General features: G+C 40.5%; 2 protein-coding genes and 1 long non-coding RNA gene across 8 annotated transcripts in view; 1 reads left to right on the top strand and 2 right to left on the bottom strand.

Moving 5' to 3' along the window:
- On the bottom strand, positions 1 to 20,755 carry BCAP29 (B cell receptor associated protein 29). 2 transcript variants are annotated; one of them, XM_082239870.1, is made up of 8 exons: positions 20,652 to 20,755; positions 19,498 to 19,605; positions 16,184 to 16,284; positions 15,175 to 15,325; positions 12,715 to 12,847; positions 9,967 to 10,063; positions 2,943 to 3,043; positions 1 to 1,598 (listed from the first exon to the last, which is right to left on the bottom strand). In XM_082239870.1, the coding sequence occupies exons 1-8, from the start codon at positions 20,738 to 20,740 to the stop codon at positions 1,560 to 1,562; spliced, it is 819 nt and encodes a 272-aa protein (XP_082095996.1). In that variant the 5' UTR covers positions 20,741 to 20,755; the 3' UTR covers positions 1 to 1,559. The 2 variants fall into 2 exon arrangements, with proteins under 2 accessions (XP_082095996.1, XP_082095997.1); XM_082239871.1 differs by lacking the exon at positions 20,652 to 20,755 and adding an exon at positions 20,187 to 20,338.
- LOC309541767 overlaps positions 5,642 to 26,477 on the top strand; it is a 26,011-nt gene continuing 5,175 nt past the window's right edge. The window contains exon 1 of the long non-coding RNA XR_014223908.1: positions 5,642 to 6,913. This is a non-coding gene — a long non-coding RNA (uncharacterized lncRNA). The remainder of the gene's footprint in view (positions 6,914 to 26,477) is intronic.
- DUS4L (dihydrouridine synthase 4 like) overlaps positions 22,365 to 26,477 on the bottom strand; it is an 11,524-nt gene continuing 7,411 nt past the window's right edge. For all 5 annotated transcript variants that reach the window (XM_082239855.1, XM_082239856.1, XM_082239853.1 and 2 more), the window contains exons 5-7: positions 25,284 to 25,406; positions 24,693 to 24,919; positions 22,365 to 22,799 (exon numbers count right to left, since the gene is read on the bottom strand). In XM_082239855.1, coding sequence (XP_082095981.1) covers positions 22,549 to 22,799; positions 24,693 to 24,919; positions 25,284 to 25,406 — 601 coding nt within the window. In that variant the 3' untranslated portion in view covers positions 22,365 to 22,548. The remainder of the gene's footprint in view (positions 22,800 to 24,692; positions 24,920 to 25,283; positions 25,407 to 26,477) is intronic.

Raw genomic sequence — 26,477 nt, forward strand, 5'->3', positions numbered from 1 at the left:
TCATGGAGTAGGCAAGATCTTTAATGCAAGAACTCAACAAACGTATTGTCATAACTTGGCAGTGCCTTTACTAAGTTTTGCAATAAAAATTTGGTGTTCAGTACAGTCCCCAGAATTTGCAAAATCAGCTTATTGGAGTGCATCAGAATGGTATTTGGGCGCAGGTTTCAAGAGAGAATCAGTAGGCTCAAATGCAACAGATTTCAATTTTCTCTCATATGCTGAAGAAACTAGAGAAACCCAAAACACAAAATTTACTTACACAAACAACATTCTCCCCAACAAGCTCAGATGCATATAAACATGAAACTCTGCATACCCATTGCACTTTTTGGTATTAGTATACAGAAGCACCATTCTAAATCTTTGATTTTTATAAATTAAAAATACCAGTTCCTCCCTTACAGAGTGTACTATAATATTTATTTGGGCTAGTTCTGCCCAAATAAATTCTTATGGAATTATTTCACTGTCACAGGAGCAAAGTAAACACAACAGTTTGTTGTTTATGAATTCCAAGTTAAGACACGTAGGAAGATAAACCAAGCTTAAACAATCTCTTTTATTAACAAATCAACATCCAAGCAGCATACTGGAACCAATGTAAAAAAATAAAAATAAAACCTTTCAGTTGCAGATAATGAAGGTTTTAAGAAAGAAACAATGTCACAAATAACTAATCACCAAAAAAAGCCTGTTTTGTAAGTTACATATATGTGTTTTTCATGGGTATCGCCCACTGCAGAAAGAAAATACAACATATTCAAATTCTTGAATACATGAAGTAAAGTATACTATAGTAAAAATCTAAAGATGGGGAAAGAATCTCTCAACTATAAATAACTATGCAATTAAATGTGAAGTCCTTTAAAATTTATTTTAATTCTTTTTACTGTTTGTCAAGTTATCAGGATGTAGCATGTTTCACTATGCTTATTCTTCTAGCATCATGGTTTGATGTAGTTTAAAAAGCCTCTTCTACATTACTATAGCTGGCGGTTGTACAATCTCCTACCTTTTTCAGTTTCAGTGTAAAACAGTGGATAGAAGCTGAACAGTGGTTAATGGAAATTTCCATTCTAAACTGCTTTACATTTTCCTTATAGGCTTAAAAAGATTCTTCACAGTATACTGACAGCACACCACTTACTGGTCTGCATCCAAATAACCACACAAATAAAGCTGTGTGCTCAAAGGAGGTATGGACTTGTATTTCTTGAACACCAGCCCTCCATGAGACATGGCAAATCTCTTTTGCAGCTTAATGGAGTTTGTGTGACATGCCATGGGAATCTGCCATTCAAATAAGAACAAGAACAAAAATCAAAGCAAAACTTCCACTGCGCCTTTGACACAAGTAAAGTAGGTCTTTGGATCCTAGCCACTATTTCCATTGCAAAATAAAATATGTTTGGCAACCTAGCGTTTCAGCTACAAATGCAGAGCATTTCCCTTTAAAGAAAATAGACCTTGTTTTTACAAAGCTTAGGAGAGTAAAGACAGGAACAAGAGACGATTCATGTTGATGCACGTGTATTAATGATGTCCTTGTGCTGCATTTACTGGCCTTTCTTATCATGTTTTCCACCTGAAGAACACTGTAAAGGTAAGGAGACACATGTGAGAAAAGGAGTGAAGCTATCTTTATACAGGGTAACTTGTGCATCAGGATGACCACAGAGTTAATGTGTACACTATAGGCTGCCAATCCCTGGCATGTTTAGAAACCTAAGAAACTGTTGTGGGCACCACTCATCCTCCACTGCAAGCACACACACACACACACGTGAAAACTCTCACACATCCCCCTCTCCATCTCCCCACCTTAAAAAAAAGGTTTGAAAATGGCTGCAATCTTGAGGAAGATACGAACTCCCAACAATGGCTTGGGATACGAAAAGCTCTCTACTGTAGCCAATAAAATATTTCATTCAAGCCTAAGTGTGGCAGAGGAGGGGGGCTGCAATGAAGAAGGGGAGGCTAAGCTCTCCAGCTGTGACCATCCCCTCTGAAAATTGTCTCCTCAAAGATTAAGCTTCAAAGAAGCCTTCTACTGGCTCCAATAGAAGGCTTTTTCAAGTCTTATTGCAGTATGAAGAAGCACTGTCAGCATAAAGGTGTCACAAAATTGCCTCTCCGCCAGTGCAATTAGCCTTGTAAAAAGTACCCTAATAGCTACAATTGATGGTTTTGCTCAACTCTAACTTGTTTATTGTGAATATTCCTATCTGGGCTGTTTTGTTCCTCCCAGCTAGCAGGCAGAAGAAACAAAACACAATCCCAGGTTTAACATTATGTTGGAACCAGGGATCAAAGCATGATTAGTAAGCTGAGAGCAAACCTTGGCATAGATCATGGCTTGCTGGGAGTGAAGCAAACCATGATCTTGAGGTTTAAACCTATCTCTAGTTGACTTTCAAAACTATTTTCAGCAGTTTTCATGGTATGTTTCTAAACTGTCTTGAGACACATGTGAAAGGCAAATTATAAATTAACAAAATAAAGAAATGGTTTAGGCATACTGTTGCTTGTTTCCTCCCCATGTGAGTGAAAAGAAGGGGTGACATACTTGCGTATTGTAAACCATGATGGTTTATGGTTTACTGTGACATGTGAACCAAATTCAGAATCTTTTTAAAGAAGGGGAAAGCCCCTTTTTGGGTTTCTTCCTCTTCCTCAGTGCTACTATTCAAGGAACATACAATATTATTGATGAAATAATTCACGTTTGTTTTAAAACAAAGTAGGTTCCAGTTCAACAACTGTTCTGGGAAAACTTAAGAGTTAAGTATTCTCATTATTCTGAAAGAACATTGTCCAGACGTACACAGAATTAAAGATTGTTGTCTGATAAATTTTCTTTTGGATCCAACACACACAACACGGCTCGTCTAATTCCAGGAAGTCTTGCTCGAGCAAATCAACTGCTTCTACCACCTTACCTGCATTCTGTTGTATTCTTTTGTAAGTTGGTCATATTCTTTTCTAAGGCCTTCACACCGCTTCTGAGTTGTAGAAAAGTCATCTTTGGCCTTGCTGAGAGCTGCACAACACAGGAGTAGTATTATTCAACATATGAATAACAGAATTAGGACAAAATACTTGTGCATTAAATGATAGCTGGTTTGGTTTTTAATTATTATTTTTTAGATTACAGTGCTATATAACAGGATAACAAATGACTGCCACATGCTAGGAAATCCTTGCCAATGGGTGTGTTGCTTTTACACAACTGATGTTCAACACATACTAACTGCATAAGGGGGATACAGCACAATGCTGACGTTTGTGTGAAACATGTGAAAGGTCAGCTTGGATGAGAAAAACGTCACGTCTAGAGACCTGTGTGCTGATGGAAGGAAAAAGGAGCTTCAGGTACTGAAAGGAAAGTGGCGTAGGGAACAGATGAGATAGTGAAGCATTGCTGCAAGTTCTGTTATAATAGTATGGTTTTGGTGGTGCAAGATTACTATATATGATTTAATACATCAAAGCCTTCCTATTTTATAATACATTATAAAAAGTACTATTAAGAACATTATCCTCCTATTTTTAGAATATATCACAAGGTGGTGTAAATCTTAGAAGCAATTGAGGGTTAAAAAAATAATAAAAGTAATTGGCTCTATAGCATTTATTCATGTTAAAGAAGTTGCCATTATATTAGATTGCAAATTCCATTTTTCGGTAACTTGATCCAACAGTAACTAACTACTGAGTGTTTTATGAAGGACTGGCAAGGTGCTCTAGTTGTAACTAAAAACAATCCTGTCTTTAATCATAACCAAGATATCTGCAGATAGTTGAAGGTGAGCACAGAAAAACATTTATGGCATTGTTGCTATGTTTTGACAAAAATACACTTGTGACAGGATGGGTGAGGTCTTCTTAGCAGAAGAATGTCAAGGTCCAGCCTGCGAAAAACCTTCCTCAGTCTAGACTCAGAGCTGTAAGATGACATTCTGGGGGAGTTAGTGGGATGTGGGTGGGCAGGTAAGCACTACAGTGCCTATATAAAACTCCATGGAATATTTCTTTTCAGGGGCTGTTTTCCAATGATACCAGATTGTGAGCAGTTCAGAATTCCTAGCTTCTTCTGTAAGCCTGCCCGTCTGTCTCCTGGCCCCCATTCCACTCCAATCTCCGCTTCGCCCTGTTACCTCTACAGTTTCCAACACCTCTTCCTCCCAGTCTTCATTGTCCCACCACCACTTCCCTGGCTCTGAGCCTTCTTCCCCTGGGGTGCCCCTTGGGGGTTCCCCGGCTGGTGTCTTCCACCAGCATCCAGCCAGCCCATGGCATTCTGCTAGGCTCACTTCACCCTATATCCTAATATTCCAATGAAACATAACATAAAATAGCGTTTAAGTGTACAAAATGGTTATACACACAAAAATACAACAAATTTAATACTGGCATTCCGTTCTCTTCAAATATACCACGGACAACATAATGACACCATTTCAGTTAGATTTTTCTGTTCTCAGTGTCCTTAGAAATAGGAAGCAACCTTCTACGGACCTGAAATGAGGTAGAATTGCCCTGAAGTTGCCAGAAGGCTGGGTTTTCATTTTACTGCATCTGAGTGGCGTATTTGAACAGCTTTTTACATGCTATGAAAAGGTTATTTGTCCCAAGCCACATTTAGCAGAGTAAAATAGATGCACTTCAGTAGAACTTGCATTAAGCTTCAGTCGAAACAAAAGGAAGTTGTTCAGCAGTGCCTGGAACACTGCACCCTAAAGTCAGCAGTGAGTTGTAGGTCCCTTGAAGGTGAAATATTTTTGCTACCTGTAACAGAGTGCTTATTACCACATATACCCTATAATAAGCATTTGCCAATGTAGTTCAAAAGACAAGCATGCGTTACAAATGCATGTGAGCTGTACAAACAGCCCAGCCAAATGTCTAAGGATTTTACCCGGGTATAGGAAAAACTTATTTTCAAACTCAAACTAGGAGTGCCTACTGCTTGCTAGTGTTGGTTCACCAGCTATGGGCCATTCCTGGACTGGGATAGTCTGGAATCAGTAACCCAAGCTCTAGCAATCTTACATTTGGGTTACTGTAATGCGTTGTATCTGGGGCTGCCCTTGAAGACTGCCTGGAAGTTGCAGAATGAAGCTGTTCAGTCAGATGGGAACGTGTAACACCAATCTAAGAAGCACTGCAATGGCCATCTGTGTGCTACTGGGGCTGGTTCAAGGCTTCTAAAGTGTATATATTACAGGGCTTATATATCTACAGAATCGACTTCTATAAAATAAGCCAAGTCAAGCATTAGAATCAGCAGGGGGCTCTGCTTATGCCCTAACCCCCAAGGATTCACCATACAGGGATGCACAACAAGGCCTTCCAATTCTGGAAGCCCCTTCTCCTGGGATATGTTTGTGTTGCTTGCTTTATTATGATCAGATGTCAGTTGGTGGGGTTTTTTTTACTCTGGCATTTTACAAATACAGTGGTACCTCGGGTTAAGTACTTAATTCGTTCCGGAGGTCCGTTCTTAACCTGAAACTGTTCTTAACCTGAAGCACCACTTTAGCTAATGGGGCCTCCTGCTGCGCTGCTGGAGCACGATTTCTGTTCTCATCCTGAAGCAAAGTTCTTAACCTGAAGCATTATTTCTGGGATAGCAGTCCATATGTAACCTTTCTATGCCCCCTATTCATAAAGTAAATAAGCGAGTTTGTCAACTTTTGTAAAATGACTTTAAATTATTTGGGCCATCATTGATGCTGAAACTCTGCAACATAACTGTGCAACCCACCTGTGTACCCTCAAAATCAGCTGGAAATGGTTAGGTGCACATTTGGAGGGCAGTTGGAGGGATTGGGGCAGAGAGAAGATAAAAGTCTTGTTGTGCCAGCAGAACATAATTCAATCCTTTAAATCTGAATTTAACAGCCCGTTTTTAAACTTCAAATAAGACAAATGCCTGCCATTGGTTCTTTAGGAAAATGTCAGTTAAAAAACTGAACACATTCAGGAACATCAATATTTTCCCTCTCTTGTGTCAGTTCTAGTGTCGAATTTTACAAAGCTACTTTCAATTTTGATCATAAAAATGACTTTGTTGTTGCAACATTATAGGTTAACTTGCTGCATAGCTGCTTGAATGAACAGAGAAAAACTCTATAGCAAAGAGTTCATCAAGGAGAACAATGTTATTACATTTATTTTGTATACAAGCTATGTCTGTTTATAAGAGCCAGCAAACATTGTGTAAACGTTACTTTTCCCTCCTCATTTGAAATGTCATCTTTTTTTGAGAACACCCGATACATAGAGGCATGTAATTAAAACTCATAATTAAACAGGTATACCATTGTGTGTTGCAAATATTTATAAATGAACACAGGCATCAATACTGCTGCTATTAAGCATTTTTATCACATATTTCAGGGGCTTAAATGCACACATCGGCAACCTTTATAAAATCCCAATGGGCCAACATTATTCCCATATTGCAGATAGGGATGATGGACTGAGAGAACAATGACTTGCCAAAGGTGTCTGAATTCAGAATTGTCTAAAGTGCAGATGGAGTTCCTAATCATAACAAATCATAACAGCTCTCATGCTTACATGATTATCTAGCAATTAAGTTTGCGTGTATATCAGGGAGGGACAACATCGTCTGACCACCTTGACTGGAGGAGCTGGCAGTGTTACAAGTGCCACATAATACATGCTCTGCGTTTGTAAGAACTTGATCTTTTAGTGGCAGCACCTACACTTTGGAACTTCCTGCCTATTTATATGAGACAGGAGACTTCACCGTACTCTTTTTGCCACCTGCATTTTGTTTGTTTGTTTCTTTATTTATTTATACAAGTCTAGTCATATGTTTGGAGGGACGCGGGTGGCGCTGTGGGTTAAACCTCAGAGCCTAGGACCTGCCGATCGAAAGGTCGCGGTTCGAATCCACGCGGCGGGGTGAGCTCCCGTCGTTCGGTCCCAGCGCCTGCCAACCTAGCAGTTCGAAAGCACCCCTAAGTGCAAGTAGATAAATAGGGACCGCTTTCTAGCAGGAAGCTAAACGGCGTTTCCGTGTGCGGCGCTGGTGCTGACTCGCCAGATGCAGCTTAGTCATGCTGGCCACGTGACCCGGAAGTGTCTTTGGACGGCGCCGGCTCCCGGCCTCTTGAGCGAGATGAGTGCGCAACCCTAGAGTTGGTCACGACTGGCCCTGATGGGCAGGGGTACCTTTACCTTTACCTTTAGTCATATGTTTAGAAAGTAGATGCAAGTTTTAATCTGTTTTTAGGCTCTTTTTAACACCCCCTTCTTGGGTAAGATGCTTAAGAGGGTGACAGACAGACAGCACCAGGTGCCCTTAGAAGAAGTGAAATAACTAGACCTATTTCAATCCAGGTTAGGCTCACTTCTAGCCCTGAGATGACCTTGGTCACCCTGACAGGTGCTTTTCATTGGGACAGAGGGAAGATACCCTGTCGATTTTCCCTGATCTTCCTCAGTGGCTTTTGTTACCATCAACCATGGTATCTTACGGGATTGGCTCTACGGGTTAGAAGCTGAGGGTGCAGTGATACAGTGGTTCCATTTCTACCTACAGGACAGATTTCCAGAAATTAGCATTGGGTGACCTGTGGAGCCTCTAAGGCAGTTGTAGTTTGGGGTCCCATAGGTTCCATCTTGTCCCCCATGATCAACGCCTATAAAAGCTACTACGGGATGCTGTCAGGGGATTGGAAGAAATGTGCCAATGGTACGCTGGTGACACCCAGTTCTAATTCTCCTTGAAAATGATTCAGAAGCCACATTTAGTACAGAACATGGCTGCCAGAATGCTGACCAGAGCAGGTAGCTAGAATCACCTTCACGCTGATTCTGAAAGATCTGCATTGGCTACCCATATATTTCAAGGCTGAATTCGGGGTACTGGCAATAACTACCTTTAACAACTTGGGAGCCAAATATCTGAAGGAATTCTTCTCCCTGTATCTGCCTATCCATATTTCCTTAGTTTCAGGGGAAGCTGTGGTTGTTGCCACACCTTTTGGAATAGTACACTAAGAGGTGATTCATGGTGGCACCCTGAATTTGGAATGCCCTCCCCCTAGAAGTACACTTGGTATTGATGCTTTTATTATTACAGGGCCAGATAAAGACTGATCTGTTTGCCTGAGCTTTTGCTGGATGCTCTCAATGGTGTGCTGCTGCAATTAAGGAGACTGTGGGTGGCTCCATGGGCTTTATGGATTATAATTTTAAAGATGGGTCACCCTCCCTTTAATTCTAATGGAATTCTTATGCATTTTTAACTATATTGCACTCCTCTCTGCACAATCAATACACTGTTTTACTTACTAAGGCTTTAATGTTTAAAGCACAATGTCAGGGAACTGCCATCGGAGGAACAGGTGGGGAGAGGGCTCACGGAGGCTGGGAGGGACTCAGCAGCGAAAGCAGGGACCAGCAGGGGGAGAGATGGGTCTCTGGAGGAAGGTCTCATGAATGCGGAGAGAGACGCAGCAGCTAAAGCAGGAACTAGCAGGGAAGGGGAAGGATCTCTGAGGGAAAGCGAGCAAGAGGGAGGGCTCCGGGACACGTCCAGCGAGAACAGTGGGGAGGTGTCAGAAGCTCCCATAGGGAGACCCTTTCCTCGCCGGAAGCTGTCACGTCGTGAGTCCAGAAGACGTGTTTCCGTTAAGGAGCTTCTATGCTGGAAGCGCTTCCGAAAACAACCACTGTCGGAATCTGCAAGTGACTAGGGCAGACATGTCTGAGGAGCTCTGTCACACACAGAGGTTTGTGGAGTTGCACAAACTCTGAGGGACCACGATTTTACGCACAAGCAGCTAACCATCCCATCACACACAAAATTGTAGTTCTGGATATAAAATCCACAGAAGATGCACAATTTCTCACAAAGAAAATGCTTTGTTTAACTGAGATTCCTGGCCATGGGTCCACTGAATTTCGATAGTGCTCTTGGGCACTTTCAGAATTCTATGGATGGAACTGCAGCTTTAGTTTCGCTTGGAAACTCTTTCCGTATAGAATAAAAATGTGATGGCAGCATTATTTTAAAAGCCTCCAAAATCTGGATACAATAATCTGTATTCAGCTGAAAGATTCACTTGCAGGGCTGGTAGTATTAAAAAAAAACATTTTGAGCTTCCTGAATGAAAACCAGAATGCAAATGTTCATGTGTTCTTATTTCTAATCAACCTCACAATTAAATATTTGGAATCACTCATGCTAACTGGCAAAAATTTGAAAGTGTTCACTAAAGTCAGTATAAACTAGGATAGAGTTTGAAAGTGTTCACTAAAGTCAGTATAAACTAGGATAGAGAGTTGTTCCAGCTAGGATTTTGAAATGCATGCATTTGTAAGTTTGCTTTAAAATACATAATGGTTATGCAATGTTCTGCACACAGCCAAAGAAGTACATTTTAGTTGTCTGGGCTTCACAAGGTCAGGAGCAATGCTATACAAGACCTTCATTTCAGCCTAGTAAATATACAGAAGGGTAACAGATCTTGCAAGATCCAGAACTAACACACACGACCAGGAAAAAATCTGCCTTATCTCAGTGTTGTTTCATCAAGACAGCCCAAGTCAAACACAGAAGCAAACAATAAGTGAGGGGGGGGGGTCTTGTTACGAGAGGAGGAGAACAATTTTGGGTCTCTTCTGTTCCTCTTAAAGAAATGTGACTTTCAGTTCATAACTTCAGACAGTTTCTTATGTTGTACATTTTAAAAGTAATTTCTTCATACTAGCACAAAGACCTGACCTCAGGCCCAACCTTTATGTCTTTGGTTTTTCTGTTATTGGTTTTCTTCTGCTCCTGCATGGCACAAATCTGGGCCATCACCCAGCACTTTACCGACAAAGAACCTTTTATACAATCTTTTATGGTCAAAACCCTCTTTTGGGGGCTTTCAACATAGAAAACCACAAGATAAAGCAGTGTGAAATGGCAAAAAGTACCATGTGAAGTTTTCTTTAATTCGTCTTTCAGCTTTTTCACTTCTTCCTGTAGCTCTTCATCGGACACTTCTCCCATGTCACATTTAGCTTTCATTGACTGGTAAAAGGAAAAAATATTAGTTACTTTTCCTGATTACAATTACTGTTTCAAAATAATTGTAACAATAAGAAAAAGTGAAACAGGTGCAATAAAAATCAGAGCCAAACCTACATTTTGCTTTTTTTCTTCAATGGTGATTTGGAAGAAATACAGTAATTTGCATAGCACACATTCTGCTCCCCTAGACCCATCATTTTATAAACAAAGGTTCTCATTTGATTTTCCCTAGTGCTATGACTGCTTCTGTATTAAACTTTACCTGATACCGAATAAAGGCCTTTGCTGCTATAGACTTCATATCAATTTAAAATATTAGAGACCAACCCAATTTCTAGAATAATATATTTACATATGCCTTGACAAAAAATACATGAAAAAAATCATTAATTACTCACTTACTTACAGTTAAAGATATGATATGTTAAAATCTTTATAATTAGTAAGTCAAAATGTTTGGCGTCTTCTTCATTTTGTTCAAGTTTGACACTTTAACTATATTTGACACATTAATCTATTTTTGGCCTTGCCTTTTTGAGCCTCCATTTAATTGCCACTGTAACTTTCAATTAAGAGCGCTTTCAAGCAGGGAATCTGGACAACGTGCAAAGATGTTCAGCTGCTTGAGTAATAGGACTTTGGGCTTCTCCACCCCCCCCCATTCCCCCCAATCTAAACTGGAAGCTCCCCCAACCTTCCAGTGCAAGTTTTGGATGTGCATAGGGAGTGAAGAGGAAGGATATGCCTTACTGCATGACTGGACATTCATTTTAACTATGTTGGATCTCACCACTGGACCATTTTACATATGCTGTAAAAAGCCATGAGCATTCATATGCATTTCATAAATATGTCTCTCCTGCAAAACTGGATACTGCACACACAACAATAATCATCATAATTTTATTATTCATACCCCACCCATCTGGCTGAGTTTCCCAAGTCACTCTGGGTGGTTGCATTTGTGTTTCCAACTTATATTTTTGCTTGATGGAATGAGACTGTGCAAGCAGAGCTGATTCAATGGCTGACTTTGACAGCTACATTTTATGGTTATGGGGATCTGAATCCAGAGCCTTTTTTACTCTCTCAATTCTAAACAACTGACTATCAAAGTTTCTATCTCCATGTTTAATCTGTATGTATGAACACAGATTATCATGTGTAGGATGAGGTGAACAGGCTCACAGCCCAAGTATGTAACACTATTCCTGCCATCTATTTGTTAATATTTTCTGTGCTACCAAAATGAAACAAGATTATAGCGATGACAGTGACAATGTGTCTTTACCCATGTGAAATTAAGGCTTGGGGTGCTTCCAGATTAGCAGTTCCTAACGGCACCCACTCGTCGTAATTCCACTGTAAACTAGATGAAGAATTACAACTCACTTTCTATACTTCAGAAGGGTATAGAACTGTGTGTGTGTGTGTGTGTGTGTGTGTGTCCATCCATCCACACTACTGGTGGGAATTAAGGGTGGGACAACTCACTTAATCACACTAACCCTAACCTTAACCCAGCACATCTCAAAGCTAATGCTAAGACAATCTATTAGCTGCAGAGATTAAGCTACTGTTGTGCTCTCCCCTCCCCCAAATTGATTTTGTGCAGGTTGAAAAAGACAGAAGAAGCATAGAGGAAACACTGGAGGATGATTTTGATGGGAACAAAATGCAGATGACCCATAAACAGCAAGCAAACAAAGCAATTCCACAACAAACACCTAGTGTAGAATCACTCTTGGTTTACACATGCAGCAGATGAACGTGACCACCTCAGAATATGAGAGACACTGAGGAGGGGGGGGGGGGAGAATGAGTTGATCAAATTCTGAAGATCAGATATTTTTAAATGATTCCCTGTATTAAGAAATCTCTGTACAAAGAAAACAAGCACAGAACTGGAGTCCCTCACCAGAAATGACTCAGTGTATTCTAGCATCATGTTCCTCTAGACTAGGCCTATGAGGAAGCAGCGCCAAACAGATTCTGAGCTGCTGAGGGAACTAAAAAAACTTTGTTCCACTTTTATATTGCTTGAAAAGTGATAGAGATATGAAGGTATGACTAATGTTTTGTGTCAAAATTGTTAATGGATTTTAGTGTGAGCTCTCTAAAAAAAAATCCATGAGGTCTGAGGGTCTTGTAAATTACTGTGCAAAATATATTACAAAAATTCCAAACAAGCCTTTCAGTATCTATACAGAAAGGTGACGAATGATTAAACAATATCACCTCAATACTGCAAAAAGTTTGCTTTATGGCTTTAGGACAAATTGTTATTGTCTTGGGGGAGGGGGCTGGATAGCACCCAGGTCTAATTCACAAGGCTAGTATGACTTTCTTTAAAACACACACACACACACTTGCTTAATAAGATGGCCAAACTACGAGTTGTCATTGCTTTACCTGAAGTGGCTTGTCTGAAGTGGGACAAACCACAACCTGCAGTAAAGTGACATGCTAAGCCAAACCATGGCTTAGCTCACATCAGCAGCACTACAGACGGATCAACGCAGTCCCTTTCTCCTCTCCAGGAACCCTCATACTCACACATCCATGCTTAGCTTAGAGCAGCATGCGAACCAGGTCAAAGCGGTAAAATGCACTTAAAAACAAGACACCACCCATTCAACTGTGAAACGTACTTGAAGTTTTTCATTCTCTTCCAAGCACTTCTTGGCAACTTTGTTGATATTTTCGACTTCCATTTCTAGAGCTTTCTGGTCTCCCATCTTTTTTGCCAATGAAGTGATAAGGGAAATGGTACGTCTCAGTACACTGTGGAAACCAGAAAAGCCATGAACCCATTAGAAAAGAATACAGTATCAATGTATAAGTCGTGTTATAATTTTTTTTGAAGTCTTCAATAACTTTTTACTTTAAATGCTGAGAAAAGATGCTCTGTTATGTGAAACATGAACTGCTTTATTTTTTAAGATGCTATTACAACTTACAGCTGAACCAGGACCTAGATTGGCCAGGTGCTTTGAAGTCATTTTATCTAAACACTAGATGTGAGCCCCAGTTATTGCCACATAGCCACCGCTATTCAGAAAATAAAAATACTTTCTGACAATGTTAAAAATACATCTCATTAGCCACCATTCTTTCCCCTGGTTTAGTGTCTGAACTCCGCAGCAGTAAAGGTAGTTTCAGTTTCGCTAATTGCAGTTAAATCAGAGAGCATAGAAATCCTATACGTACTCACATTGTGCTCAGGGAAAGAGATACGCCAGTTATGCCAACAGAATGAACTTAGTATGTGGAGAAAGGAGAAGCAAACAAGGAAATGCCAGAACAGCCCAGAACTGACATATCATGGCCATAGACTGCAGGAGTACAGAATGAGTGAGGACTTTTTCAGGAGCAGTGTCACCTTACCCCAGAGAAAAACTATCAGTAACTATTCCACCCACACAAAATCACATGCAAAAAAGCGCTATTTTTTCATTACAATAGATGCATATGTTTCATTCTTAGTAGCTCCACTAGAGTTTCACCTTTTACTTTCCTCACAGGCTTAAAAAGTGAAGTTTGGAAAAAAACAAAGTTCTCCAACAACCTTTCTTGGGCCTGACCGTGTGTGAGGTAGAATCTCAACAGTAATCCCTGAAGAGTGCAAATAAGGTCAATGTACTGCTGAACTCCAAGCCCTGTTTTATAGCTATTTAAAATGCAATTGCAGCCTGAAAATTGCATGAAATTTTCTGTACTACTTTTCCTATACAGTACTTGAGAGGAATGCAAGTCTGCAGAGACATTGCTTTGATCTACTTGCAGAGGAACAAGCTGCAATTGCACAAAGGCAAAGCCCTTTCTCCTCCCAACTGAATCATCAGGTTATGACTGCAAGAACTGGAGGCCAGATAAAATCTGCCTGTGGCCCACATTCAGCCTATGGGTTTCCCATGCTTGCGACATACAATATAGTGTTGATTCCTCAGTTAACTTGCCAAAGATCCAGGACAAACTGTTGCCTTCCGGAAATCCCCCCCAGGCATCACATCCTTTGAAATCCCAGTAATGTCCAGGACAGGGGTCAGCAACCTAAGGGCCATGGGCTAGAAGCGGCCTGCAGAGGTTGTTTGACCGGACCAAGAGCTGCCCCAGAACTCGCTTCTGTGGCACCAAAAATTGTGTCTGCGCATGCGCAGAAAATTGTGGGCACGCGTGCAATCCGGCCCACAAAGGGATCTCCATGGGACCTATCTGGCCCAGGCAAGATAAACCTTGCAGACCCCTGGTCCAGGACATAAGGCAGCCCTAAACTTCTATACTGCCCATGTCCAACTCGAGACTCTAACCGATTTTGGCTGCTTTGCTAATGTTCTACCTGTGCATTTGGGGTATTCTATCAGAATATCTGTTGTGTTAAATCCTAGAGTCATCCAGCTTCAGAATAGGATTTTAGAATACAATCCTATTCAAACAAACAGAATCACAGTACCATGGGAGGTACATATGAGAACCTTATTAGCAAGCCTTTCATCTGCAGAAAAATTATGATGCAAGAGGCAGTGTTTTGAAACAACCGATACTACCATCTGTCTTCTGAAATACAGTGGTACCTCTGGTTACGTACTTAATTCGTTCCAGAGGTCTGTTCTTAACCTGAAACTGTTCTTAACCTGAAGCACCATTTTAGCTAATGGGGCCTCCTGCTGCCGCTGCACCGCCGCCGCACAATTTCTGTTCTCATCCTGAAGCAAAGTTCTTAACCCGAGGTAATATTTCTGGGTTAGCGGAGTCTGTAACCTGAAGTGTATGTAACCTGAAGCGTATGTAACCCGAGGTACCACTGTAGTACAATTCAGTGAGAGGACTGTATTAATTCAGAATACAGCATTTGGGGGAGTCATATTCATTTCCCCATATTCACTTTAATATATCCTTTTTAATTATTTACTTCCATTAGTAAATCTGTCTCTCTCAAACATGAATAAATTACCATTACCCTCCATTTTCGCTCACCCAACTTGCATATTATTATTATTTTTACAAACTTGGGGTTTGAGTATTGTTTTTTCCCCCATTTTGGACCAAGTTTCTTACAAGAGGCACAAAAGAGAATTACTAAGTAGTAAGTAGTACATATCTATACTTACAGCCAAAGAAACAGAGAGAATCCTGAGATATAAAGATTTCGTTGTGACCGAAAAAGTTTCATTTGAATGTGATCCAATGCATTGGCACTTCTATGTGCAGTTTTGTCACTTAAGTTAACATTTGAGTATTTCCTCACCTCTCTTACAGCATCTACGAGTAAAAAAGAGAGAGTTACTTGCATTTGTTTTCCGTTGCTTTCTTTTATCAATTATTGTACATAATGCTTCTGCATCAAAAAGCTGTTGTCCCCCCCCCCCCCTCCGATAAAACTTCTTTAACTTTTATTAGAATAGCTGCCCTGTTCTGGCTACTGGCAGTGGGAATCCCTCTGGAAGTAGATTTGTACTTTCTGTGGGCACAGAGCAAGGACTTTGACTGTTTATCAGGTAATGACCACGGAAATAATCTATAACCTACAGCAAGCTTTATGATTAAGCAATTTTATAAAATAGTAATGTTCCTTATATTTTTAAAGGATGGCTTTTCTTAACAGATGTTTAATATATAGCACTTAAAAACCACAAGCTACAAGATACAGCTAACTTTGTAATCATCAGGGAACACATTCAATTCCATATTTAGCAGTAGCTTAAAAATGCAATGCTATTTCCCTTCCTCCAAAAAAACAAATTCAGTGATGACAGAGCTCAGTAAAATTCCCAGAAACTTCACTGCACAACTGTTTTCCTTTTAGTTCAAGCATTAGTCCAAAGAGAAATAGCGCCGCCTACTGATTACTTCAAAATCACTTCCTGCCACAAGTGTTCACTGGGTTTCCCATACCAAATCTGAATTCTGTTTTGTTATCTGCTAACATGCTAGCAGAACATGGCTTGTTACAGCCTCAGATTCAGAAAGTGTAACACTAACTTTTTTGTTTGGTTTCTCAAACTATTCACAGCAAAGATAACTCACAGTAAATATAATAATCCCTCAAACACATTAACTTTGTTGGTTCACTTACATGCATATGAATACTAATACAAACAAGAGAGATATCCAACTCACCCAGAAATAAAACAATTAACAGAACTATAATTGTAAGGAACCCTTTGTTCCAGTAGTTTTTAATTCTGCTCCACACAGAGATCATAAAAACCTTCTCCCATCTGTAAAACAAAATTGCAGTGTTTGAAAGAAGCTTCATTTGTAAAAAGACTACTATGTAAGCATTTTTGAAGTGCACACTATAATCCACTGACTAATTTTTCAGCACCTTTTAAAATTACAGTACAGTACAATGGCATCTTGCCTGGGGGTTATGCTTGGGGGGGCACATATATGGAAAAATATGTACTGTATACTCAAACCACCCCCTTGGAACCGCCCCCACATGACCATCCTCACCATCCAAGAAAGACAGAGAACTTTTAAACGGGAGGTGGGGTGTTGTTTTTGTTTGTTATTGTGGCATGTATTTTATATTGTAAACTGCCCTGTGATTGTTGGATGAAGGGTGGTATAAAAAGTTAATAAAACATCATCATCATAATCTCTCTGCCTTGCTTACCAGGCTCTAGGATGCTCTCACAGACATTCTGTGGTATTCATACAAGATCTTGCAGAACTGTCCAGGATTTCATGAGAGTATTACAGAACCCGGTAAGCAAGAAAGAAAGCTTAAAAGCTCTTTCCATGCTGAGAAAACCCAGTGCAAAGGCGTTTTAAGATGTCTGCCTTCTGTGTAATTAATTTGTGGGATTTCAGCTGGCCAGCTTTCAACTGCATAAGGCTGAAATTGTGCAAGTTAATTGCACACAATATGCAATCGTACTGTACAGCTTGAAATGAAAATGCAATTTCTCTGTAGTTGCAAGTATACAGTACACAAAAACTCTGCAATATAGTACAGACAGTATTACTGGGCCCAAGCCCTGAGAAGGTTCCTGTATCTCCAAGAACTGACAGAGAGAAAATCACTTTGTTCATCACATTACAGCTACAATGATGGTAACAGGTATAACTTATGGAATTCAGAGTCTAGACCTGCCAAGGCTGCTTGCTTCTAATGAGATAGACTAGGTATCTTTAGCATCCAGGTTTAATGAGACTAATTTGCTGCTTTCAGATCCTCTTAAAGCCTTATTCTGAAGACGAAAATCCCTTGATGTGTGTATTTAAATCACACCTTCAATTATCTTGTTAGTAAAACTATCACAGTAACATGCATAATCAAAGCTTCAACTGGTGGCATTGATATAGGTACAGTGCCCTTGTCCTTTATTGCATCTAGTCACTTTTAGCAAAAACTGTTTTTTAAACAAAGCTAAAATTATACTAAAGAATCTGAGAAGCAGGCTTTATATTGCCTAACTCTGGATGACTAGCAGGAAAAGCAGCTCTTAATCAGCAACAAGCAGTTAAGAATGAAGGTTGATGACCACTGCTGTGAACATACCAACATTTTATAGATAGTCTGATTAGGTTAGGATGCATGTAATGCCTCTTTTCTTGGCTTTTAAAAAATTGCTTTTATTTGTTTTATTTATCCTGTCAAGTTGCTTTGACACTTTTCTTTTGTATAAAGCAACTGATAAATGCTAATAAATAAATCATAATAATAAATAATACCGATCTTCAAATCCCAATCAGTGTTCCTTCCTAAGTCTTAGGATACTGGTGGCAAAAGGAGAGGCTGCTGAGTTTTGAAAACCCCTTTAGAAATCTGAGGTTGCAATTTCTCCTAGGAATAAGCCCCATTCAACTTAATGAGACCACTTCTGATCCAGCTTTAGACTATGAGGCATAGTCAAAATTCCATGCTTTAGCTTAGTTTTCATATACACAACCCTTTATTAATGTTGATGATGTAACTTACTTAGGGAATCTAAGATGATTATAGTGTTTGGTCAGCTGGCAACTTGTCAAGGAGAGTTAAGAAAGTTCCGCCTGTGCTAAGAATTTGTGGCAGCCCAAAGTTGTGTGTCTTTGTTTCCCAATTTGATCCTTTTACACCAGGCACCCCCAAACTTGGCACTCCAGATGTTTTGGGACTACAACTCCTTTCACCCCTAGCTAACAGGACCAGTTGTCAGGGATGTTGGGAATTGTAGTCCCAAAACATCTGGAGGGCCGGGTTTGGGGATGCCTGGTGTAAAAGGATCAAATTGGGAAACAAAGACACACAACTTTGGGCTGCCACAAATTCTTAGCACAGTTTTACACAGTTTTGTAGTATTTTATGCATTGTGATTTGCTGTTATTTTTATTGATTGTAGATTGGTAATTCTTTATTGTGGTTGATAACTGTGAACTGTTTAATTATTATTATTATTTATTGGTGTTTAATTTTACTGTTTACTATTAGATTCTGATGTATTGCTGAATGTTGCTTTGTTTGATATAAGTTGTTTATTTTAAAATTATTGTTACTTTTATATCGGATCAGATTGTTACTATTAATGTTTGATGTTTTATTACATTTTTATGTGTTGGAAGCCGCCCAGAGTGGCTGGGGTAACCCAGCCAGATGGGCGAGGAATTAATTATTATTTTTTATTATGTTACTATTATATAGATTCTCTTCAGAAAATACATACAAGCAAACAGCACAGTATTTGTATTCTAATTACTGTGATGCAAAGAAGACCACTGCTACCATGACCAAGGATTCTAATACGTCACCACTGGCAATGGACCACTATCAATTACTGTTGTCAATGCAATATTAATTCTGATCAAGGACCACACTTGTAAAAAGCTCCTCTGATCATCATCAGCAAAACAATGGCATTAACGTTACTACCGTGTGACCGATGGAGTTCTAAATCTTACAAATTTTCAATGCCTATTATATGCTTTTGTTAAGATTATTGTGGGAGCAGCATCAGAGGTAGAATTTTAAAAAATAAACACACAAATAAACAAAAAAAAACCCACCCAAACACACAAATTATGGAAAAAAACTTAACAAAGGTAATATACACAAATAATAAATAAAGAGTTTTTAAAGTTGCCATTTTGATTGTCTTATCACCAGCAGGCATTCATCTCACTGGAAGTAGTTCAGCTTATTTTATTTATTGCTTTGGGGAGATTCAGCACAGCTATTTTGTCTGTTACGCAAAGATGAAAAGGGGGGGGGGGCGGCGGCAACCTGTGAATACATATTGGCCCCTGGAGCAAACAATGTAAGTATCAAGTCAGCTTTTTAAACGCTCTTATAAATACCGAAGAATGGAACCTGTAGGCTTATAGCACAAAATAATTTGCAAAAGGCAGTCCTCAACCCTGCTGCCAATGTTGCAATCCAATCTGTACTTTCTCTTTCCATTTATTTTCTGATGAAAGGGCGGTCATTTCCCCTGCGGCAATATCCTTACCTCAGAGGAGAAATAATCGGGAGGCAGAGCAAGAGTAATATTGCTATTTCGGCATAGAGAAAGGCTGCAACAGCTGTCCACTGGAAAGTCATCTTATCTGTGAGGGATCTGCAGAGACGGAAAACCCCCGGTTAGAGATCACCATGGTTTCAAAACAGACACGGCAGGCTGAAGAGCTTCGGATTAATGTGACCCCCAACACAAAACAAGGGCTTCCGGCGTGACAGTCCAACATTGGGCAAAATAATAATTTAAAAAAATTAAAAAATTAATTAAAAAATTAAAAAATTAAAAATTAAATAAAATAATAAAATAATAATAAAATAAAATAAAATAAAATAAAAGGGACCCGGCCCCCTCTCCCCAAAGAGAGCGATCTATGGGATATGGGGAAGCCCTGCAGTCCGCGTTCAAACGACCCCATTGCCGCCCCCGAGTTCGTCGACCGGAGTACAAGGGATGAACCCGATTCTGTCACGCCGTAACTGCCACAAGATACGTGTCGTTCTCCTCACACGCACCCCGGGGTACAACACGCCCCTTCCCCACCCCGGGGTACACAATACTCATGGCCCTTTCACGCTTCAAAATCCCCCTCCGCCACCATTTCTGAGGGGAAGCCTCTGCAGCCGTTGGGCGGGGGGGGGGCGGGGAAGGACGGACCCCGGGTTAACTTTCCTCTCTTTTACCCCGCTTTCCAAAGAGGCGCTGCTGCTGCTGCGGCCTTTTCCCTCCTGCCTTCATCACCCGAAGGGGGCGAGGCGTCCTCCGGGGTCCCGCGGCCTCGACCCGCAGCTCCGCGAGCGCTTTCTGCCCGCCACACGCGAGTCGTCGACGGAAGGGAGGGGAAAGGGAGCCGCGGCTGCAGGAGGCCGGGCGGGCGGGCCGAGCGGGTGGGGAGAAGGCGGGGAGCGCGGGCCTGGCAGCGAATGGGAGGCCTCGCCGACGCTCGAAGCCCCGGCGGCGCTTTTGTTCGAGAGGAGGCCCGAGCCCGGCGGGGAAGGCGGGCTGGGCGTGAGGGGACCGAGGCGGACCCCGCTCGGTGTGGCGTGGGGAGAACGCGGCTTCCCGCTCCGGGGCGGAAAGCGAGCAGGCCTCCCTTGCCAGGAGAAAAGCAGCAGGCCCAGGGAGGTGGTAGGAGCCCCCTGCCTGGCCTGCTAGTTTTCTTCGTGCAAGGGAGGCACGGTTTAAAACAGGCATCCCCAAATCGGCCCTCCAGATGTTTTGGGACTACAACTCCCATGATCCCTAGCTAACAGGACCAGTGGTCAGGGGTGATGGGAGTTGTAGTCTCAAAACATCTGGAGGGCAGAACATATTATTAAATATTTACAGCTACCATAAAAAACCTACACCAGAAAACTGGAATAGGCAAGTGTCATTATCTACACGCCAACATGAATTTCTGATCCCCATCCAAAATAAAAAAATTCCTTCCTGTAGCACCTTAAAGACCAACTAAGTTAGTTCTTGGTATGAGCTTTCGTGTGCATGCACACTTCTTCAGATACTGGAAGGAATTTTTTTATTTTGACTATGGCAGACCAACACGGCTACCTATCTGTAACTGATCCCCATCCAGTTGAGTAATGCAAACCACTGAAGTTGGAGTACACGGTATATGGCAGGCATAGGCAAACTCGGCCCTCCAGATGTTTTGGGACTACAACTCCATCAGCCCTAGCTAACAGGACCACTGGTCAGGGATGATGGGAGTTGTAGTCTCAAAACATCTGGAGGGCCGAGTTTGCCTATGCCTGGTATATGGCAACTGAGCCCACAAGCTATTAAGAGGTCGGTGGAAACAAATAGAACAACCGCTTAACTGCAGTTAAGAAATCAAAAGCAGGCTCTCTCCTTTTTTTCCACCACAAATCCCTCCCATTCATAAAAAGGTCAGAGATGTTGGGAATTGTAGCCCCAAAACATCTGGAGGGCCGAGTTTGGGGATGCCTGGGTTAAAAGTTACAGCCTCTGCATTCGCCGGCTATTCTTATTGATTTTACTTATTGATTGAATTTATATACCGCCCTATACAGTGCCAGGTTTGCGTATAAGCTAAACAAGCTATAGCTTAGGGCAGGATTCTTCAACCTGCGGCCCTCCAGATGTTTTTGGCCTACAACTCCCATGATCCCTAGCTAGCAGGACCAGTGGTTAGGGATGATGGGAATTGTAGTTTGAAAACATCTGGAGGGCCGAGGTTGAGGAAGCCTGGCATAGGGCCCCACACTCTTGGGGGCCCCTAAAAAAATTAAAGGGAAAAAACTGGATGTACATTTCCAAAATATAAGATAAGATAAAAAACAAAAGAAAACCTACATACAGCAACAGTGTTTTGTGTTGTGTAGGCTCCTATGATGTAAGTCCAGTTAAAATATAGAGTTTGGGATATACTCGCCGTATAAGACGACCCCCGACTTTTGAGATTTTCCTGGGTTAAAAAGTTCTATGTCTCGGATATATAGAGAAGGCCTGGGTTTCATACCACCATGACTGCCCTGGTACAGATCTATCAGCCAGGAGGGCAGAAATTTCTATCCCTATCCTTTCTCATTGAAACTCCTCAGATCACTTAAATGTACCATCTTTTTTCAAATCTCTTAGTAAAATGTATTTTTCAACCGTTTTTTATTCCATTGTTTAATAAGCCACATGTATACCATGTCAGATACACGTAGGACACCAAAGGAGTGCTTGATTCCAAAAATCTTACAGATATCACTTTGAAGGAAGTATATGTAACTAAATGATCACTGAAGATTTTAAATTGGCTATTAGCTACAGGTCTCGAGTACACCCTATTGAAACGAATGTCGACGTGAAATGATATTGCATGGACCTTAATAATTTCAGGCACGACTGCGTCCAATGTGACATTTGTACAGCTTTATTATTAAGAACATGTTAAAACATTGTAAATACATTCATCTGAGGGACTCCGGTAAGAACAATTCAGAGACAAAAACATTTTTCATATAGAAAAATAAAATATTCTGAGTTTAACATCCCATTGTAGAACAATGAAATTGAAGTCTTTATATTTTAAAGTTAGTGCACACCGTAGTTATTTCTAAGGTAGTCTAAAACAGCCGATGTACTTGATAAAACATTGAAAACTTTCTTTTCTTGCTTTGAAGTAATCCTTTCCAGCATGTACATCAAATGGTGGTGAAAGCATGCAAAAGGAGTCCCATGTTCAAGAGCAATATCGACCCAGTCTTGCAGGCACTGCAGAGGCGTTTCTTCATAGCCTGCAAACATGGCAGGATTGGCTAAAAGCCCCCTAGCAACCATGATACCTAGCATGGAAAGGAATACAAACAATAAAATAAAACTGCACATAATTTATCTTATTTGTTTAAAGGCCCTGTGTTGGACACATTACCATGGGAGTTTAGTTAAATCAGATCCCCTTAGAAGTTGCAAGTCTAATAATATGACAGTGGCATTTTTGTCAGCAGGGCTTTAACAAAAGGCTTTGGTTATACGTCTAAATGGGAGGGAGGGAGGGAAAGAAAGTAAGAACAAATGAAAGATGGAACAGACTGGAAATGGGAAGAGAGGATGTAATTTGGGAGATGAATAAGTAAAAGGGACTGCTTCTTCAGATATTACAGCTGCACTCCCTTCAAACACTTACCTGTGAGCAATTTCTATTGAAAACAGTGGGAGTTACTTCTAAGCAAACATGCATAAGACTGTATTGCAACACAGTGGAAATTTTTGTAAGGCACTTTGAGTCTCCAGCATGTACTAACTCTGTACAGAGCCAAATTAAGTCCTAGGTCATCTAAATATATTTCAGCCCCACATCGGTCCAATTTAGAAATACTGTGAACACAGGTTTTTTTTTGCTTTCAATTACAACCGTACTTATTAACATACTTATAACTCTGACCTAAAGTTAATTTTGTCCTCAGTTCTTTCGCAGTGAAAAATAAAGCGATAATCTCTGTCGCAAGATCACTTTCCCACACGGCTGCCAGATAACCTTTCCATCTGCTACAGTTGATATATGCATATTTTATGTTTAGCCACTCTGTTCTAGTTCACATATTTACTTTTTGACCTCCCTGTATGCTACACTTTTATGTATTCACACATTTACTTTTCTTACAGTGATCCATGCGACGGTCATCTCCAGGCTTGACTACTGTAATTCGCTCTACGCGGGGCTGCCCTTGAAGCTGTCCCAGAAACTTCAGCGGGTGCAGGATGCTGCAGCCAGGCTCCTCACGGGGTCCCTGCCTTGGGAGCATATTCACCCAGTGCTTTTTAAGCTGCACTGGCTCCCGGTGGAGTACAGAGTCAGATTTAAGGTGCTGCTTTTGACCTTTAAAGCCCTTCACGGCCTAGGACCCTCGTACCTACGGGACCACCTCTCCTGGTATGCCCCACGGAGGACCTTAAGGTCCATAAATAGCAACACCCTAGTGGTCCCAGGCCCTAAGGATGTTAGATTAGCTTCAACCAGAGCCAGGGCCTTATCAACACTGGCTCCGGCCCGGTGGAACGCTCTGCCTCATGAGACCAGGGCCCTGCGGGATCTGATTTCTTTCCGCAGGGCCTGTAAGACAGAGTTGTTCCGCCTGGCCTTTGGCTTGGAGCCAATTTGATTCCCTCCCTCTCTTTCTTTTTTCTTTTCTTTTCCTTCTTCTCCTGCGATGAGGCTACATTTTAATATTTTAATGTTTCAATATTTTAGTGTTGTATTTTAATTTTGTTTTTAAGTTGTAATCATTCAACTTGTTTTTATTATTGCTTGTAAGCTGCTCTGAGCCCAGCCTTGGCTGGGGAGGGCGGGGTATAAATAAAAATTATTAATTATTATTATTATTACAGTGAAATCTTATGCATGTTTACTTGGAAGTAACTGCTCCCAAGTTCAATGGCGTTTACACCTCAGTAACTCTGCTTAGAATTGTAGTTTAACAGTGCCATCCTATGCCTGTTTACTTGCAAGTAAATTCCGCAGTTTTCAATGGGACTTCCTCCCAGGTAAGTGGTCGTAGGACTGTAGCTTTAGAAACATTGCTTAATAGATACTAAGTGAACCAATCCATTAAAACTACCTTCCATCTTAACTCTTTTCTTGCAAACAATTCAAGTTTAATGCCAGGGATAAAATATACACATATATTTCCCATTTATTGAGAGGGCAGAGCCCAAATGAGCCCACAAGTTGTTCTTACCATCTGTTCCTGTTTTTTGATGAACGTCCTTCACATCTTTTAAAGATTTAATGTCACCATTAGCTATAACCGGTATAGACGTACTTTGTTTAATTATTTTAATTGCATCATAGTGTACTGGCTGGTGTCTTTCTTCTACATTTCTCCCATGGACTGTAATCCAGGACACTCCAGCTGCTTCTGCTTTTTGACACAGGTCTACAGTTCTCTTTAGGTCATCATGAATCCTAGCATTACAAGTAACAAAAACATCAAAATTCAGCATGTATTATCTGAATGGCATGGAAAAATGGCACAGAGTTGAGAACCAAGGAACAAATGGGGAATGTTCAAAAATTTAAGAATTATATTTCAACTCATTAATTAAATGTTTTTAACCTATTTTAGTTGTTATTGTTTGCTTTTAGGGTGTCTTGAGACTTTATGTGAAAGGTAATTAATAAATTAATGAAATAACACCCCCCCTTTCTTTTTATCCTGACAAAGGTTTTGAGAGGTAGGTTTGGCTGAGTGACAAGTAAGGAACTTCCTCTACACTTGGTCAATTACACTTTTAATGTATTTTTTTATGTAGGTGGTATCAAAACTTACCTTATCTTAATAGATACTGAAAACATGGGGTTTTCCACTTGATTTCTTACCAGCCTCACCATCTCTTGCACCAGTTCTGGTTTGTTTATTAAGCAAGCACCAAAACCTTCTGCCATAGCCCACCTTGAATTGAAATAGCAAAATAATGTTTGCATATTAGAATAGATGGCTTAATTTTTCCTTTTCTCATTCTTGTGAGGAAGCAAAATAATGACATGAGGGTTTCAGGAAATCCAGACTAATATTCTAACAAGTTCCCCTTGTTATAGAAGGATTAAACTAGGTCTGCCATACGTCTGGATACTCCTGGACATTATTGGGATTTCAGAGGCAGAATTGACGTCCTGGGGAATTTCCGAAAGGCAGTGCTTTGTCCTGGATCTTAGACAAGTCAGTTGAAAAATTGTTGGTTTTCTGGTGCTTTTGTAAAAGAAAGCTCAACAACTTTGGGGTTCGTCAAACAAATTTTGGGTTTCCCTTAAAAAAGCTCAGCAATTTGGGAGGTTTCCTAAAACAAGCTCAACAATTTTTATGATTTTTTTTGGGGGGGGGGCTCAACAATTTTGGGGTCTTCCTAAAAAAACCTCAAAGCTCAACAGCTTTTCACTTGTTTTACTTTTTGAAATATGGCAACACTAGTTTAAACCCTATATTAATACAAAGCACTCGGACCTCGGCTCTTGGTTATCCCACGGGACCAGAACAGTTGGCCTCAGAGACCCTGCTTGTAGGCACACAATTAAGATCTATTAGGCTGGCAGGCCTGTTCAGTGGTAGCTCTATTTTTGCAGCTCTACCGGTTTAAACTGTACCTTTATTGTTCAAATCTGCATTTTAATCCATTTTATGCAAATGATGCTAGGCTGTGTATTATTTTTGGACTGCTCTTTTAACATTTTGTAATAGCAATGTGATGTTTTTTCTTGTGTTTTATCTTTTAATTGTTTATGTCCAGAAATGCAGGATATAAATACCTGAAATTAAAAAAGTTAAAATGTGCAGTCTACTCATTGCTCCCTAAGTTTCTTAAAATTTTACCTCTGTGTTCAAAATTTTTGAATGTTGAGGACATTGAATTGAATTGCAGGGGTTTTAGCAACAAGGTAAAATGTAAGATTGGATTAATAACAGATAGATTAACAGGACATGAATTTGCTGAACCAACTTTTAAAAGGGATACAAAAATGGGAGACG

The sequence above is a fragment of the Podarcis vaucheri genome (genome assembly GCF_965113315.1).
Source record: "Podarcis vaucheri genome assembly, chromosome: 10".
In the NCBI taxonomy this organism is placed as follows: domain Eukaryota; kingdom Metazoa; phylum Chordata; class Lepidosauria; order Squamata; family Lacertidae; genus Podarcis; species Podarcis vaucheri.

Coding starts and splice junctions, on each gene's coding strand:
- BCAP29 (XM_082239870.1), bottom strand. CDS start 20,740: ATGGGAGTTGTAGTCCCAAAACATCTGGAGGGCCGATTTGGGGATGCC. Junction 16,285..19,497: donor CCGATTATTTCTCCTCTGAG/GTAAGGATATTG, acceptor TTTGTTTTACAG/ATGGGAGAAGGTTTTTATGA. Junction 12,848..15,174: donor TTCTCTCTGTTTCTTTGGCT/GTAAGTATAGAT, acceptor TGGTTTCCACAG/TGTACTGAGACGTACCATTT.